The sequence below is a fragment of the Mesocricetus auratus genome, unplaced genomic scaffold (genome assembly GCF_017639785.1).
Source record: "Mesocricetus auratus isolate SY011 unplaced genomic scaffold, BCM_Maur_2.0 Super-Scaffold_100011, whole genome shotgun sequence".
In the NCBI taxonomy this organism is placed as follows: domain Eukaryota; kingdom Metazoa; phylum Chordata; class Mammalia; order Rodentia; family Cricetidae; genus Mesocricetus; species Mesocricetus auratus.
The window spans coordinates 2,827,220-2,844,038 of NW_024429195.1; the positions used below are offsets into that span (position 1 = coordinate 2,827,220).

The window sequence follows — 16,819 nt, forward strand, 5'->3', positions numbered from 1 at the left end:
TGAAAGTGGCCTTATACTGTATAATAGAGACAAAAAGAAAAGGCTTCTGCAAAGTGGAGGAAAAGAGAATGAATGCAGATCGAAGAAAGGGAGAATTTGTGAGTGAAAGGACCTGTCAGCTGCAGAAAATGATGCGACGTGCAGCCTCAGCCAGAGAGGAGACAAAAGTTGGGAAAGCAAATGCAGTTAATATGTTCCAAGGTTCCTGAGCAGTTTGGGGAGAGATTAAGGATACTGATCTTCTAGACATTGATAAATGCGTGCTAAACTTTTAACAGAGAGAATAGCATAACTTCCTGACTAGCAGAGGTGTGACGGAATGAGAAACTTATTCTTGAGAAAATCAAGAGAAGATGGCAATATGGATAATAAAAATTACAGGCCAATATTCCTTAGGAACATACATATAAAAATTACAACCGTAAGCAATATGAACAGGGAAAATTCAGTAAAGTCTGAAACAGTGATTCTCACTCACACAGGATTGGATTTATTTTGGAAACTGAGGTTGGAAAATTCACATAACAGATTAACAGAGAAATATTTCAGGATCACATTATTTTGCACATATAAAATTGTGCAAAACATTAAAAATTCATGAGACATTGCTTAACATTTTAAAGGATATTTATAAATTCATATAATATATACTTTTATGAGTATGTACATTATGTATTTATGCCTTGCAGTAGAAATTAAAGGTCTTTGTTGGCATGGTGACCATTAATCTACAAAATACTGTATTACATAATTGGTGGAGTATTGTATCTTATTTCTTCCAACATACCATTCTTCATGAACATTTTTCTATAAAAAATTTCCAATTCTTTGCAAATATAATTGAAAATGTCCACACAGCAACTTGAGTATTTGAGTTGTTATTTTTCTGTGTGGCAGATATTGGCAATGCTCCAATATTTGCAAAGCTTTACTTGAGCATGCATAAAATAATAGGGGATAAGTCATTTCACAATATACAGTGGGGAGGAAAGCCCCCAAAATTATTCAGGTCAGAATGTTAGTATTGTTTTAATTTGTTCTATGTTAATTATTAATTAATAGTTGTTTCTGTTGTTTCTGCCAGTACTCTTTACTCTTGAAAAAAAAATAAAGGAGTTTTCAAACTTAAAAAAAAAGTCACTGTGAGCTAGGATGAACTTCGGTGTAGATTGCTCGCCTAGGATGGATAAGATCCTGAGGTCAATCCCCAGCACCGCCAGAAAGTGTCATCATCTATTCCTTCTGAATGTGAATACAAGTTATTGAAACAAAAGGTATTGACTTTCTCAGGTTATAGTTACTTTGTGTGTGTGTGTACATTTGTGTGCGTGCCTTAGGCACACTTGTGGAGGTCAGAGAAAAGCTTGGTTGGTTTTCTTCTTTTGCCTTGACATGGCTTCAGGGGTGTGCTCTTGTTGTGCTCAAATTCTGAACCCCCAAATCACCAAGAGGCCCGTTTTGATGCAAAAGCAAAGAGACTTTTATTGTAGTTGTTTAATGAGCTAACTCCGTTAGCTTGGGCCTTTCATCCATCCACCCCAGCAGATGGCTGGAGAAAAGACCTGGAGAAATCTCGAGGCAGGGACCTTATAGGGCAGCATAAGGGAGTGTCTAGGGGGTCTGCAACAGCCTCAGGATTGGTGCACTTCTGGGCTTGGACAACTTGCCCTGTGCTGATTGGTCAACTGGTTGTTATGCCCCTAGCCCCTCCCAGGGCGGTTGCTATGCTCTGCATTTCACTGTTGTTCACTTGTCCATAGAGCACACCCAGAACCGTAAAACACAGCCCCACCAGGTAACTTCTGATTTGTTCCTTGCCACGAGGAGGGTGTCTGACCTCCTAGTGACCAGGACAGGAGCAGCAAGGTCAGGCGAGCACATGTTAGCCTGTCATAGCTGCTAAAACCGGAGCGGCTGGTCCCTTCCCTCTTAGGGGTTCGTTGTAGAAGCACCTTTGGCTACTGAGCCATCTTTTTAGCCAACCTGTCTTATTCTAAACCAGTTCTTTCAATTGTAGCATCCACATGGCCCAGGAAACTTGAGTGAATCTCATTGCCCAGCTAGGTCCGAGCATGTTAAGTCTGTGATTGCTGAAAACAAAAACAAAAAACAAAGCCAACAAACAAGAAATTGGGACTTAGTAATGTCTCCTTCTGAGAGCCTTAAACAGTGAACAAAGTGCCTTTTAGTTACTTCCCTTTGTACACCTTGTTGGGGTGGGGGCAGCGGCGGGGGCGGGGGACACTCTGGAATTAGGCTAGTTGCAGAACCCTCTGACCTGTCTGTCTTACTTGGCAGTGCCTGGAAGCCAGCGGGAAGCGAAGGAGAGGATTTCCAACGGGACAGGACACCTCCTGGATGGCTTGGGGGATCCCAGGGGCAGGCCTCCCCTTGCACGGACTGGTGGGCGCCCTCTTCTCCCACACCTCTATGTGATCCCGATTGCTTAAGGAAGAGAGGGTGTAGTCTCTTTAAAAAATCTTAGCTTCCCATTGGGTTTCCTGTGAGTTCTCGTGGGCACCTCGGGCCCTCAAGCCTCCCGAGGTGCAGGATGAACTCAAGGCGCCTTGGTGTTTCTGAGTGAGCTTTGCTGTCAGAGACCATTCGCTTCTGCCTTTCATCTCCCCAGCAAGGCTTGACAGGAAGTGCGGTGAGCACCTTCCTTTTCGACGTGATTTAAATTTATAATTTAGAGATGAATGGGTTGAGAGACCCAGGGTGGATTTGCCTAACGCTGAGTGAGGGGCTCCAGGGAGAGCTTCTCGTTCCTCCCATCCCTTCTTCCGGTATTCCCTCCCATCCTCCTTCCTGGCGTTCTTTTTTCTTTCTTCCTCTTTTTATGCAGGTAAGGCACAGAGTTGTGGGACACGAGCCCGAGGGAACGCGGGAGGCAGGGTCTGCTGTCCCCGTGGCCTTCTGACTCCTGAGTCACACAGGTATCCCCGGTCTGGTCACCCCCTCCCACGCCCACCCCAACTTCCACCGCCTCAGGATTCTTTGGGGCCACTGCGAACTAGTTAGTCACTTCCTTTCTGAAAGGAGAGTAGGCTTAGGTATTGCTTTTTAGTTTCCTTCTAGAGCCTGTGTCCTGTTGTTAGCAAACTGAAGACAGTGCGAGCCCGTGGAGACTTTTTTATTTTAACATGAGATCTGGCTAGCAGACTTCACCCACTCAGATTTCGCTTTAAGACAGCATCTCATCATCTCATACTCAACGAAAACTCCATTTATCTCTGTTCCATTCACTCTGAAAACTCTTGGCCGGAGGGACAAATACACTTTTTTTTAAAATCAAAAGAAGCATTTCGTATAGCCATTTCCTTCTTTTCCTTGGTCTGCGGCACGCGGGTGAAACGGTAGGGGTTAGAAGGATCAGTGTCTTGTGTGCCATCAGTAAGGAGACCCTAACTCAGCTTTCTGTGGGGGACATAAACTGTGAGTGAGCAAGCCACAGTGCTGGGTGTTACCGTGGGAATATTAAGCTATACAAAGCAGGGATGTCTTTCGATATTTTGTTGAGGGAGGAATCAATCACTTATGTGAGAAGCCAAGAAAGCCGAGAACCAAAGGTCGGCAGGCTGCTCTCCGGGACGCAACCGGAACCCAAAGAGGGCATCCTTCCTCCCAGCTCTTTTTTTTTTTTAATGTTTTTATTTAAGTTAGAAACGTGAATGTTTCACATGTCAGTTCCAGCTCCCTCTCCCACCCCTCCTTCCTTGTCCCTCCACCAGCATTTCCCCAGCCCCCCACCCAGTCCCCACATCATTCCCCAGGGAGGGTGAGGCCCTCCTTGGGGGGATCTCCAGAGTCTGTCATTTCATCCAGGGCAGAACCTAGGCCCTTCCCCATGTGTGCAGGCTGAGAGAGCATCCCTCCATGTGGAATGGATTCCCAAAGTTCATTCGTACACCATGGTGAACACTAGTCTACTACCCAAGGCCCCAGAGATTTCTGAGGCCTCCTCACTGACACTACATTCATGGAGTCTGGATCAGTCCCCTGCTGGCCTCTCAGCTATCAGTCTGGGGTTCAAGAGCTCCCCCTTGTCCAGTCAGCTGTCTTTGTGGGTTTCACCAGCATGGTCTTGATCCCTTTGCCCATCACTCCTCCATCTCTGTCACTGCCTCCCAGCTCTTTTAACCCCCAGACGTTCTACTTCCCCGTGACCAGGCCCAGACAGGCGCGGTCAGCGCTATGGGTGTGTAAGATCTCTCCCTACAGAGTGTCCCATAATGGGAGGGAGGGCTTAGAATCAGAAGATGTGGGTTTGCATCTCACTGGCTCTTTGTATGCTGTCTCGGAACTCGTGCTCAGAAAAAAAAAGTGTGACTCACAGAAATAAAAAAAACCCAACAAAATAAACAAAAATAGATAAAAGGGCAACACTGTAGACATTATTAAATTATTTGCAAACATACAGTTTTAAAAACATGGAGAACTGGGATGGGGAGTGTGGATTTTATGGAGGAGTGATGTTGGAGGATAGTGGTAACTTTGATTGTGGGAGTCACAGGAGAGGAGGTAGAGATGTCACTCAAAGTATAGGAGACAAATCCAACCACTTAAGTGTTTAAGAGCACTGGCTGCTGTTTCAGAGGAGCTGGGTTGGATTCCCTGCACCCATATTGCTCACAATCAACTGTAATTTTATTTTCAGGGGATCCAGCGCCCTCTTCTGGCCCCCTCAGACTTCAGTGCTTAAGAGCACTGGTTGCTATTCCAGAGGCCTTGAGTTCAAGTCCCAGTAACTACACATCGCCTAACCCAAACTGTGACCTGAAATAAGCCCTTTCTTCCCTAAGTTGCTTTTGGTCAGGGTTTTTGTTTTTTTTTAATCATGGGAAGAGAAGATAGTGAGTTTGAAGTCAGCCAGGGCTATACAGTGAGTCTGCTTCGTAAAAGCAAGTAAAACAGAAGCAAAAGAAACAAAAACAAGAATCCCGCATTAGCTTTGCTTTCAGACAGAACTTCTTTAATAACTGCTGGTGATTTCTGATGCTCTTTTAAGTTGATAGTTCTGTGAATCACTGCAATGGTCAGGAATTGATGCATTCTGGTGAGATGGCCCTTTGGGTAAAGGTTCTTGCTGCCAAGCCTTAATGTCCCCAGTTCCGATCCCCAGTATCCACTTTGTAGAATGAGAGAACCAAGTCTTGATACTTTGTCCTCTGACTTCCATACGGTGTCTTAGGACAATCGTGAACTCACATAAACACCAACGATACATAAATAAAGAGATATAATAGTAACAAAGTAAATCAGCACAGGGGCCCAGAGAGACGGCTCTGTGGTTAAGAGCGCTGGATACTCTTCCTGACCTGAGGACCTGGGCTTGATTCCTATCATTCACGTGGCAAGCCACAACCAGCTGTAACTCCAGTCCCGGAGAATCCGATGCTCACTGCAGGGAGGCCTCTTGAGCACACATAGACACACATCAGACAAAATACCCACACACATAAAGCAGATAAGCTTACGCAGTCCGTGACATGCAAATGTGTTTTATACAGAGTTCTGGATGTAGTGCGGATGGTTTTTGTAAGACGTAAAGCCATTCTAGAAGCGTCTTGGCTTTCGGCAGGTGCAACACAAGTGCATTTCGCTGTGGTCATGCAGATAGGACCATAGACCATTCAGAAGGAGTCTGGTCTCCTGAAGGTGGGGGTTCAGCATTTTTCAATAGCCAGCGGTGCTGTCTTGCAAGTTACATGTGGTTCCTGGGCCTTGATTTCCCTTTGGGTTACGTAAGAAGTTTGGCTTAGCTAAAGTCTGGCATTCCTTTCGGTTGCCTGCCTCTCAGTGAGTAGTAGCCCCGGCTCCTCCGAATCTAGTTGAAGCTGAAGTTCTGTGCGTGTGCGTGTGTGTGTGTGTGTGTGTGTGTGTGTGTGTACCTGCGTGTGAGTGCATGTGTGAATGCACATGTTTGCTGGTGCATACCCGTGTGTATGCCAGAGGTCAACCTGAGTGTTCCTCAGGTGCTGTCTACCTTGTTTGTTTGAGATGATCTTGTACTGGCCCGGAAGTCACCCATCAGGCTAGGCTAGCTGGCTAGTGAACCTCAGGACCCTCCTGTCTGTCTCTGCTTTCCCAGCCCTGCCACCACACCTCATTTATTTATTTATTTTAAATTGTAGGTTCTGGGGATTGAACTCAGGACCTCATGCTTGGACAGCAAGGACTCTTCTGTGAGACTTGGACACCCGGGCTGTGTTCATTTCTTCCCATGCTATCAATCCACTTGAGTCATTTATAACAAAATGCCCTTGACATGGTGGCTTGCGGACAACAGAAATACAATTCCGAAGGCTAGGAATTCCAGGATCGAGTCGCGCGTTTCGGTGTGTAGGGAGGACCCTCTTCCTGCTGCACACTGGTGACTTCATGCTGTATCCTCACATGGCGTACACAGTGAGCTAGCTCTGATGCCTCCTACATAGAAGACAGAGATCCCAAGGAGGCTAGAACCCCAATTCCCCACCTCCTGAAATCTCCACTTAACGATTTCCGCATATGAACTTGGGGAACACAAACATTAAGATCATGGCACAGGTCTGTGTCTGAAAATCTTCAACTAGGGCTTCATTACAACTCGGTGGCTAAATTCTCTATACCGAATCTAGAGGGAATCAGTTAAATGATGTTTATTATTATTATTATTATTATTAATTATTATTTGGTGAGGCTGTTTTCTTTCCTTTTTTACCCCCTTTTAAAAATTTAAATTAGAAACAAGCTTGTTTTACATGTCAATCTCAGTTGCCTCTCCCTCCCCTCCTCCCCTGTTTCCCCCCTTCCCCACTGACCCCCATCCCATCCCCTTTCTGCTCCCCAGGGAGGGTGAGGCCTTCCATGGGGGATCTTCAAATTCTGTCAAATCATTTGGAGCAGGGCCTAGGTCCTCCCTCATGTGTCTAGGCTGAGAGAGTATCCCTCTATGTGGAATGGGCTCCAAAAGTCCATTCGTGTACTGGAGAAATATACTGATCTACTACCAGAGGCCCCATAGATTAACCAGACCTTCAAACTGACATCCTCGTTCAGGGGGTGTGGATCAGTCCTATGCTGGTTTCCCAGCTATCAGTCTGGGTGTGAGGCTGTTTTCAAACTGTCAGCTAGACACACCTGGAAGCCTCAGCCAAGGAAGTGCCTCCATCAGAGTGGCCTATGGGCATTTTCTTGATTACTGGCTGATGGAAGGCATTTAGGTAGGTAGTGTCATCCTAGGCCCTGGGCTTTTAATAAAGAAGCTAGTGAACTAGATGATCATAAACAAGCCAGTAAACAGAATACTTCTGCTAAGTTCCTGCCTCCATACCTGCCTTGTCTTCTCTCAGTGATGGACAACAGAGTGTAAGCTAAAAGAAAAGAAACCCTTTCCTCCCCTAGTTGGTTTTGGTCAATGCTCAATCACAGCAGCAGAGAGGCAGGCTCGTGCCTTTGAAACTTTCTTATCTTGGAAGATTTAGCATCAGTTTCAGATGGTTTTATTGGTCGAAAAAGTCACTGAACCCATATCTTAGTTGTGATCCTTATGAATTTGCAGGATACATCACACTATTTATTTATTTATTTATTTATTTATTTATTATTTTGGACTGGATTTCACTACGTATCCCAGGATGACTTTGAGCACAGTATCCCCTGGCCTCAGCCTTCCAAGTTCTGGGATTACAGGCATGAACTCTTATATTACATTACTGCCTGGCTATAGAACGTATTTGAGACCTTCATATCACCTAACAGTTTAGTTCCTTCTGGCCTAAGTTTTTGTTAGAAACTCGAGTTTGGAATCTGGAGATATGATTGAAGGTTGTATTTCTTTCTTTTCCTGGCAGCAAAAACAAATTGGTCTCTCTAATAGCATCTTTTTTTCCTTTGGTGTGGTCGAGAGAGATAACGGTACCTGTCTCAGAAGATTAATAAGGCCTGGATGAGAACGCTGCACATGTAGCTGTTTTGCTAACTATAAACACCTTAGGGTTTCCTTAGGCTTTTACAGCAATGGGTTGGGGGGGGGATCTGATTATAACAAATCCACAAAACTGAATTAGCCAGGAAAAATAAGTGTGAATATAGATAAGGTCTTCTTTTTAATTCCGTGTAAATTAACGTGCTTATACTATAAGTGATAAGTACACTTTTTTTTGTAACTGGGCAATACTACGGTTCATTATTAAAAATTATTTTCTTGGAAAAAGGCATTGTCCTTAAAAATTGTATATCTAGGTATAACGCCGGAATAATAAACATTTTATAGAAAGCAGTTATTCTAGGAGAGGGCCATGCAATGAAGGAAGCCGGGACTACAACGGGGAAGAACAATGGGTGGATTTCAGTTTTGAAAAAAAAATCAATTTAATTGTGCTGTGCTTGTTTATGTGCTAGGTATTAAAATCAGGGCCTGGTGCCTCTAAGCACATACTCTATGAGCTACGCTCCCAGCCTGTTACTGCATTATTTATACAGCTAAGAATACCTGGGATATCCCATCTTCATATGTGAAATGTTGTTTGAATGGGGGACAAACGAGGTAGGGTTGTCTCTGTCGCGTCTCTTGGTGCTTCCACATGGTTCCCTGACTTCCTCAGCCTTACAGGACAGGAAAATCCTTCCAAACTGGAGGGATGAGGTACAAGGAAGAGGCGGGAGGGAGGCCGGGCCTGCGCAGAGAACCGTGTAGGCAGAATGCAGGTTAAGATCCCCTTTGTAGACGGTTGCTCCAGGAGCCTCCGCCAGCTATCCCAGCCACAGACGGCAATATGTTAGCTTGCCTTTTATTTATTTATTTATTTTACTGATTTCATCCTGTAAGTGTTTACAAAAATTCCGGACTGTTACAACAATAGGGCAGATGACAAAATCGTTTTTTTTTTCCACCTGTGGGTTTTGCTTCTTCCCCAGCCTTGCTCGTGTTTCTCTGGCTCTGTGAACAGAGAGGAGGCTGGGATTCTGAAAAGTCACTGTAACCAGATCCTGCGGACAAAGGGGGCCTTGTTCAGGGGTTCCGTGCCTCGGCTTTCCCAACTTGGTTCATCAGCTCAGATCTCTGCCTTTCAAGTCCGTGCTCTGTCTGCAGAGGTGGGAATCTCACAGTGCCGGAGGCCTGGCCCGGCTCTAGTTGCATCCTGAGTTGTAACCCTGAAAAAACAGCTGCAAGGAACCAAAAGGAGGCCAGCAGACTTGATTTGCCCGCACCCGCACCCACATGGGCATCGCTACAATCCCTAACATTTCACGAGTTGCTCGCATAACTCGCCAGGGTGGAACCAACGCAAAATTCAAGAGTTGAAACGACGGCCCACCTGCTAGGGAAACTCAGGGAAACTTTCTGGGCTTGACTGGTTGGGGTTCTGATGGAGTGCAAATGCATCCTGGGAGCAGCCGTACACGGGGCCGGTCCTGAGGCTTGCTTTAGTGATGGATTTATTTCCTCAGCAGATAGCAGTAACTGGGGATGCTGTTAGAAGGAGGCATTTGTTTTGGTATGAAAAAAAAAAAAAAGACATTCAGGTCCTGGGCAGATTTGTGGGAAATTTGTTAGGGCCCGGAGGAGTCCAGCTCCAAATTGTAGCCCGTGTGTTGCCCCCTAGTGCCAGGCAACTAACGGCACTGTGCTGCCAGTGGGAACGTGTGGCTGCCATTTGCTTCATTTTCTTGTCTCATTCTGTTCCTCTGGACAGGGCAATTTGGTTTTGATGCTGTGCCAGAAACCGTCCGACAATGAGCTACTGGAACGTCGAGAAGACGGGCTGTGTGCAGTACCACAGGCATTTTCTGGCGGACAACAGCGTGTTTCATGGTGAGCCCACTGTCGTTATTTATGGGGCTGGGAGTCCCCTTTGGTTTCTGGCAGTACTTTTATCGTGCTATTCTGGATGCGAATGCGGTCTCCTTGTCGGACTGAATTGAGGGCTTGAGTTTTACTTGCTCACAGTTAAACTGCCCTAAGAAAAAAACAAAAACCAAAAACGCCAACCAGGCTCATGACCCCGTAGCTGGTAGCAGTTTGAACCACGGCAACCAAGGAAACGGTGTTCTCCCTTCCCCGACTTTCTACTCCCGTTGACTCCAGCAACGCAAGCCTTTCTGATGTTTGTAGCTAGCGGGTAGGAGGCGAAGTGTTCAGTAGCCACCCGAGGCTCGCCATTCCGTGCTTGCCACCAGAACGGCCTTCCAGATTCCCAATGTCCAAGTGTGCTGGTGGCCAGTCTGTTCTAGCGAGCCGTCAACTCACTTCTGCTGTTCTCTGGGGTTTGAAGACCTAACCTGCGTCTCAGACCACAGGGAAACAGACCAGAGCAGCTCGGCACGCTTCTGCATGTCTGCTGCGGGGGTTGCTGTAGCTGGGCAGAGAGTAACCAAAGGTTGTCGTCTTCTTGACAAGTAAGAGTTGTCTTCCAGCACTGCCTTTAACCCAGCCGAAGGCTGCTTGTTTAGTGGCTCATACTCAAGGATAAGCTTTGCCCATCCTGCTGTCAGGACTCCCGTGGGGGGCGCTGGAATTTGTGGGGCAATCTCCATCCGAAGCCCAAGGAGACATAGAGGGAAGTAGAGAGGTTGTGTGAGACACAGGTGTTGTTTAATTAAACATCCTATCAAGGTCTGTTTTCAACTTTCCGTGCCTGGGTTTCTTCCTCGTTTTTTTTTTTTTTTTTTTTTTGGTGACATATTTAATGCGTACAGCCACTTTGAAATTAAGTGTGGGACAGGTGCAGCTTCACACACTGGGTCCAGTCGTCCTGCGTTCCTCGAGAGGCCTCATGGGACCCGGCACAGGAGGTGACTTTATTTTCCAGGCAAAGAAAGGAAGTCGAGGTGAAGGGACGGCCGAGGTTGACACGGTTACCCCTCAGCTAGCCCCTGAGTTGCAGCCTGTCCCTCTAGGCTGACTCTCCTGATGTCATCACGGTGAAGAGCCCTTAAAGAGGGACTATAGGGGGGACAGCAGAACAGCAGAAGTGAGGTTCTGCCTTGCTTTCCTTGAATCTCACCCCAGGGTCCCGTTGACTTCTTTGTGTACACACTGGTTGTTGGCTGTACGGTCATTTCTGTTAAGACTCACCTGTCTCAAGAGACGGAGGCTTGCCATATTGCCGAAATGCTGTATACACATTGCTGTTTCTCTGACTTTAAATGTCTTCATCCAGAGAGCTAAAATGTACTTCCGACTTGAACGCAATTCTGATTTTTTTCTAGTAGTTATATGTTCCAGTTAGGGTGTTACCGTATTACAAGTCAGCATTGGTTACTTTTCTTGTACTATAGGGAAGGAATTATTTTTGACTCACAGTTGGAGTTCACAGCCAGTCAAGTAGGGAAAGCATGCTGTCAAGAAGGGTTCTGATTCCTTCATCCAGTGACTGATGGAAGCAGAGACAGATACCCACAGCTAAACACTGAACTGAACTCCTGGAACCCAGTGACAGAGATGGAGGAGTGATGATCAAAGGGGTCAAGACCATGCTGGTGAAACCCACAAAGACAGCTGACCGGACAAGGGGGAGCTCTTGAATCCCAGACTGATGACTGAGAGGCCAACAGGGGACTGATCCAGACTCCATGAATGTAGTGCCAGGGAGGAGGCCACAGAAATCACTGGGGCCTTGGGTAGTAGATCAGTGTTCACCATGGTTTATGAATGAACTTTGGAAGCCCATTCCAAATAGAGGGATGCTCTCTCAGCCTGGACACATGGGGAAGGGCCTAGGTCCTGCCCTGGATAAAATGACAGACTCTGGAGATCCCCCAAGGAGACCTCACCCTCCCTGGGGAATGGTGTGGGGATTAGGTGGGGGGCTTTGGGGGCTGGTAGAAGGACAAGGGAGGAGGGGTGGGAGAGGGAACTGGGATTGACATGTGAAACAGTCGCGTTTCTAATTTAAATAAAAACATATATTGGGGAAAAAAAGAAGGGTTCTGATTATAGAGGCAGGGACCTGGGGCAGCTGGTCACATCACCTCCACACCGAGAAGCAGTGATGAATGCTTGCCTAGCTCGTTTTTTCCTTTCCCTGTTTTCACTCGGGCTGGGGCTCCAGTGGGTGGCATGTTAAATTTACATTTAGGGGGCTCTTTCCCCTCAGTTAAACCTCTCTGGAGACTGTCCCACAGACACACCCAAAGGTATATTCTCAGGGGTCAAACTGGCAATGTCAGTCAGCCGTCACAAGGAACTCTTCATGCAGGGCTTGATAAGGCCTTGTTGAGCCCTTTGGGAATCTTTGTAATAGCTCATCCCATTTTTGTGGACAGGGGGAACTAAAGCTTGGGGGGTTTTACATGGAGACTTGATATTTGAACTCTGATCTTCCGGGATCCACCACCCCAGTGTTTCTGTCCTCCTCAGGCTTTCATTCCATTCTGAGAGACGAGTTCTAGGCAAGTACTCTACCACTGGACTATGTGCCCAGCCCTTGAGAATTTATTTTTATTCCACTCAAGGGTCCTTGCTGACAGCAGCCAGTAGTGGATGAACTTGAACAATCGATTACACAATCCTTTAGGCATGTAATTCCCCCCTGTGTGAACTAAAGCATTCTGGTCTCGACAGGCTTTATGGTTCTTTCTAGTCCTAGTGTCTTAGGTTTCCTTTGAAGCATCTCAGAAGGTTACAATTTTTACTGTTTTGAGAGTGACTTTTCACCTAACATAAGATACACAAGGGGGCAGTGCAGCACTTAGAATGTGAATCAGTTATTTCACAGTTCACAAAAAACTACTTTTTCTTTTTTTTTTGAGCAAAGGATTTAGAGATATTTAAACCCTCTCAAGATTAAGAGGACCAAAGCCAGTAACAACCACGACTCTGTTCACTTGTAATGCAAGTAGTAGCGCTAAGAATGGATGTCTGATAGGGTGAGGCATCATTTTGGGGTTCTTTGCCTGAAGAGATCCAGTGCTTAAGGACTGAAAGGCCCCCTTCTCCACCTGCTTGTGGGAACTCAAGCCTTGGCTAGGGTGGGAACAGTGAATTTAGCGAGCCTGTTGGTCTGTGTGGGGACTCAGTACTTGTGAGACAGGGACAATGAACTTTGTGAGCATGTTGGTCTGTTTCATGCAAAGGGGTACTAGTAATAGTATTTTGGAGATTCCAGAACAGAGGGATGAAGGGAGGGAAGGCAGAAGGGAGGGAGGAAGGGAGAGAAAGAGAGAACCAGGCAAGATTTGATAAAGAAATGTTTATTTTGAAGGAGGGGCCACTGAGCAGTCTTGCTTCCTAATCAACTTTTGCTCATCAACTTGGTGTCTTATGTTTCGACAGTCCTTATACAACCAAGTAAACTGGATAAAGAGAGAGAAAACCCTTTACCCCACAGACAGAAAAGTTATCATTCCATTTTTGAAATATGCCCGCTCGTATGAGCAAATGTCTTAACATTTCCTTTTTTATTCTCCCACAAAAATGTGAGCAGTGTTCCCAGGAGGCAACAACTGCATTGAAATGAGGAGTCTTCCACGAAGATTCTCAGTAAAAGCTGAAAATGTAGCACCTGTGTCCACAAAACACATTGTACATTCGCTTTCTGGTTCTAGTGGCAATACGTTCTCACTGCAATCAATTTAGAATAATTACAGTCCAAACAGAAGAGATCGCTCAATACGCCGAGCGTCTTGCTCAACTCTAGATTGTATCTGTTTCTGGGTTAGCTTTTATCAACTTGACACAAGCTGGAGTTTCCTAGGAAGAGGGAGCTCCGAAGGAGGAATCACTTAGGGCAGACTGGCCCGCCGTGGGCGTGGCTGTAGGGCATTTTCTTGATTGACACGGGAGGGTCCAGCCTACTATAGGCTGTGCTACTCCTGGGCGGGTGTTAGTTAAGTCATACTGCTTACTGGCTGAGCAAGCCCATAAACAGTGTCCCCCATGGTTTCTGACTCATGGTTCCTGCTTGCAGGCTCCTGCCTTGAGTTCCTGTGTGGGTTTCCGCCAGTGATGGATTGTGACGCGGTAGCGTAACCCAAATAAGCTATTATGGCCCTCGAGGATGCGTTTGTATTTGCTTCTCTTTGCCCGCGGGTGCTTCCGAGTGTATACATTTGCCCACACAGGCCTGAATAAGACATCCCGTCCCCTGGAACTGCAGTTACAGACAGTTGTGAACCGACCAGCACGGTTGTTGGGGATCAAACCCAGGTCTTAAGCAAACGCTCTTAACCACTGAGCCGTCTCTGCTGGAGACGCATTTACCTCCTCAAACTTCACTTAGACAGTAATTTTTCTAACCAAAATAACCTTTGGGCCGTGGTGTTTGTCACAGCAACAGAAACCAAATTAGAGCTCTGTCCGTTCACCTTTGTAACGCTGCTCGCGCAGGAGTGCGATAGCTGGAGAAGCTGGCAGGTGTCAGCTTGCCGACAGATGAGCTGGTAGATTAAATTAGCTCGTGTTCAATTGCAAGAGAAATTTGATTAGGAATTATGAATTTGTGTGTTCCCATGTTCTCTTTTGTCCTCATTATTTGTGTGTGTGTGTGTGTGTGTGTGTGTGTGTGTGCGCGCGCGCGCGCGCGCGCGCGTGTGCGTATGTAAGTATGGGTCTTCTCAGAGGCCAGTAGAGGGTATTGGACATCCTGGAGCTGGGGTTGTGAGCCACCTAAGCCATCTGAGATGCTTGGAATAGAGCTCTGTCCTCTAGAAGAGCAGCAACCACGTATGACTGCTGTGAAATATGCAACTAGATTTATTTGTGCCGGCTTCTCCCCCCCAATGGAGGCTCGTCATAGGTGTCCACAAGGAAACAGTGTCTCCCACATGTGGTTTCAGAGACGGTGACAGCAACATTCAAGCCAGACAAATTCCCTGGGTGGAGAAGGGGCGGGGCAGACACAAAGTCCCATTTCTAACCAGAAACTGTTTGCAACTGGTACCTATTTGGAAAGGTAAAATAAATTTCTTTTAAATGAAGTTACACAAGTTATAGGAACCACTCTTTAGAGCAGGCTCCATACCCAGGAATAGCTGGCCAACACAAATGGACTCCATGATTTTTTTTTTGTTTTTGTTTTTTTGTGTGTGTGTGTACTTTTTTGTTTTGGCAATTTTGTCTTTCTGTCTTTTAATTTCCAGTTTTTTTTTCTTTTAGAGAGAACATGAAATTAGATGCCTAGGGAGGTGGAGAAGGAGAAAGAATATGATCAAAATATATTTTATGAAAACCTTTTTTTTCTCAAAGTAGTAAAAAAGCAAGAGAATTCTCAGGTAGCATCAGCGGGTTTAAATCATCCCGAAACAGCTAGCTATGCTGAATAAGTAACAACATGGCACGTGGTTACCAGAGAGAAAACAGGAAGTAAGTTTATGTGACGGAGACTGACAGATGTGGCCTGCTGCCTCGAAGTTGGGCATTATGCAAATGAGGAAGACCGGTAGAGGTGAACAAGAGCCTGGCGGAGCCGGACTTTGGGACAGGAGATTCCGCTGATTCCCTGACCTGGCAGGACAAGGGCTGAGGAGCCGCTCCCTAACCTCCAGTAAAGACCCAGAGATGGGGCAGAAGCGTGGGCGGGGCTGTCTCAACCTCTAATTGGAGACCGGAGCTAGGACCAGGTTGAAACACGAAAACTGGTCAAAACGCCGAGAATACTACGTAAACCTGGAAGTGCTGGGCCCTAAGGGACAGCTGCACCGCCTCTTCCAAAACGTAGGGAACCTTGCAGAAGAGGAGGCGGAGAGTCTGTGAGAGCCAGAGGCTGTGGGGGTGAAAGCACAGGTGTGTCTTCTGGCTGTGACACAGTAAGTAGTCTTGCACTCATGAACTCGCTGTAGCTGTGGGTGTCTGTCTGCATAAGACCGTGCCTGTCAACGTTCCGTCGTGGGTGGAGAAGGGTCCCATGTGTAGCTGGAAGCTTTTATGCGTTTCTCCTGGTTCCAAAGCCGCTTAAAAAATAATCACTCCGAGGGTTTAATATTAATTGTAATAGTTTGGCCAGTGGCTCAGGCTTATTACTGACTAGCTCTCACAATTAAATCAACCCATTTCTACTAATATGTGGACCACCACACACGGTCGTGGTTCACCAGCAATGTCCTGGCATCGTTCTCTGGCAGCTACATGGCATCTCCCAGACTCCGCCTTCTTTTTCCCCTGTATGTTTGCTTGTGTTTCCTGCCTGGCTCTGTTCTGCCTGGCTATTGGCCAGATCAGCTTCTTTATTAACCAATGGTAATAAAACATGCTCACAGCATGCAGAAGGCCATCCCACGTCACCCATGAGACCCCATGTGACCCCTGATAAGATGCCCTTACTTCATAACACTCTCAAGCTCAGGCAGGAAATGCTGATTAAACTCTGGGCCACACACAAAGAGAAGACAGGAAGGGGGGGGGCTTGCTAAGGAGAAGGGAGAGGGAGGAGAAGGAGGGAGGGGGACGGAGGTTGAGGAGACTAAACCTATTTTGAAAGTGTATAAAGCTGTCAAATAATTTAAAAAGATAAAGGTTAATACTTTTAAATGAGCTGATGTGACACATACTTGTCCTATAATCTTTGAGGATTTGGGAACATTCTTGATATTTTGGAAATATACTAAATTTTCTTTTTCTTTTTTCTTTTTTCCAGACAGGGTTTCTCTGTACTGTTTTGGAGGCTGCCCTGGAACTCGCTCTGTAGACCAAGCTGGCCTCGAACTCACAGAGATCTGCCTGCCTCTGCCTCCCAAGTGCTGGGATTAAAGGTGTGCGCCACCAACGCCCAGCTGGAAATATACTAAATTTTCAATGCTCTATATATTTAAAATTTTAAACTTCATTCTTTTTTTTTCTTTTTGCCTTTCTTCATAATTCACTGGGTTATTGAGCATTCTTAGGATAGAATTCTTG

At 46.2% G+C, this 16,819-nt stretch overlaps 1 protein-coding gene across 1 annotated transcript in view; it reads left to right on the plus strand.

The window, feature by feature from the left end:
- The window catches only part of Plch1 (phospholipase C eta 1), a 219,688-nt gene that overhangs the window by 21,775 nt on the left and 181,094 nt on the right, over positions 1–16,819 (plus strand). Inside the window, exon 2 of the mRNA XM_040754354.1 lies at positions 9,681–9,799. Within this exon, the coding sequence (XP_040610288.1) occupies positions 9,721–9,799 (79 nt within the window). The 5' untranslated portion in view covers positions 9,681–9,720. The remainder of the gene's footprint in view (positions 1–9,680; positions 9,800–16,819) is intronic.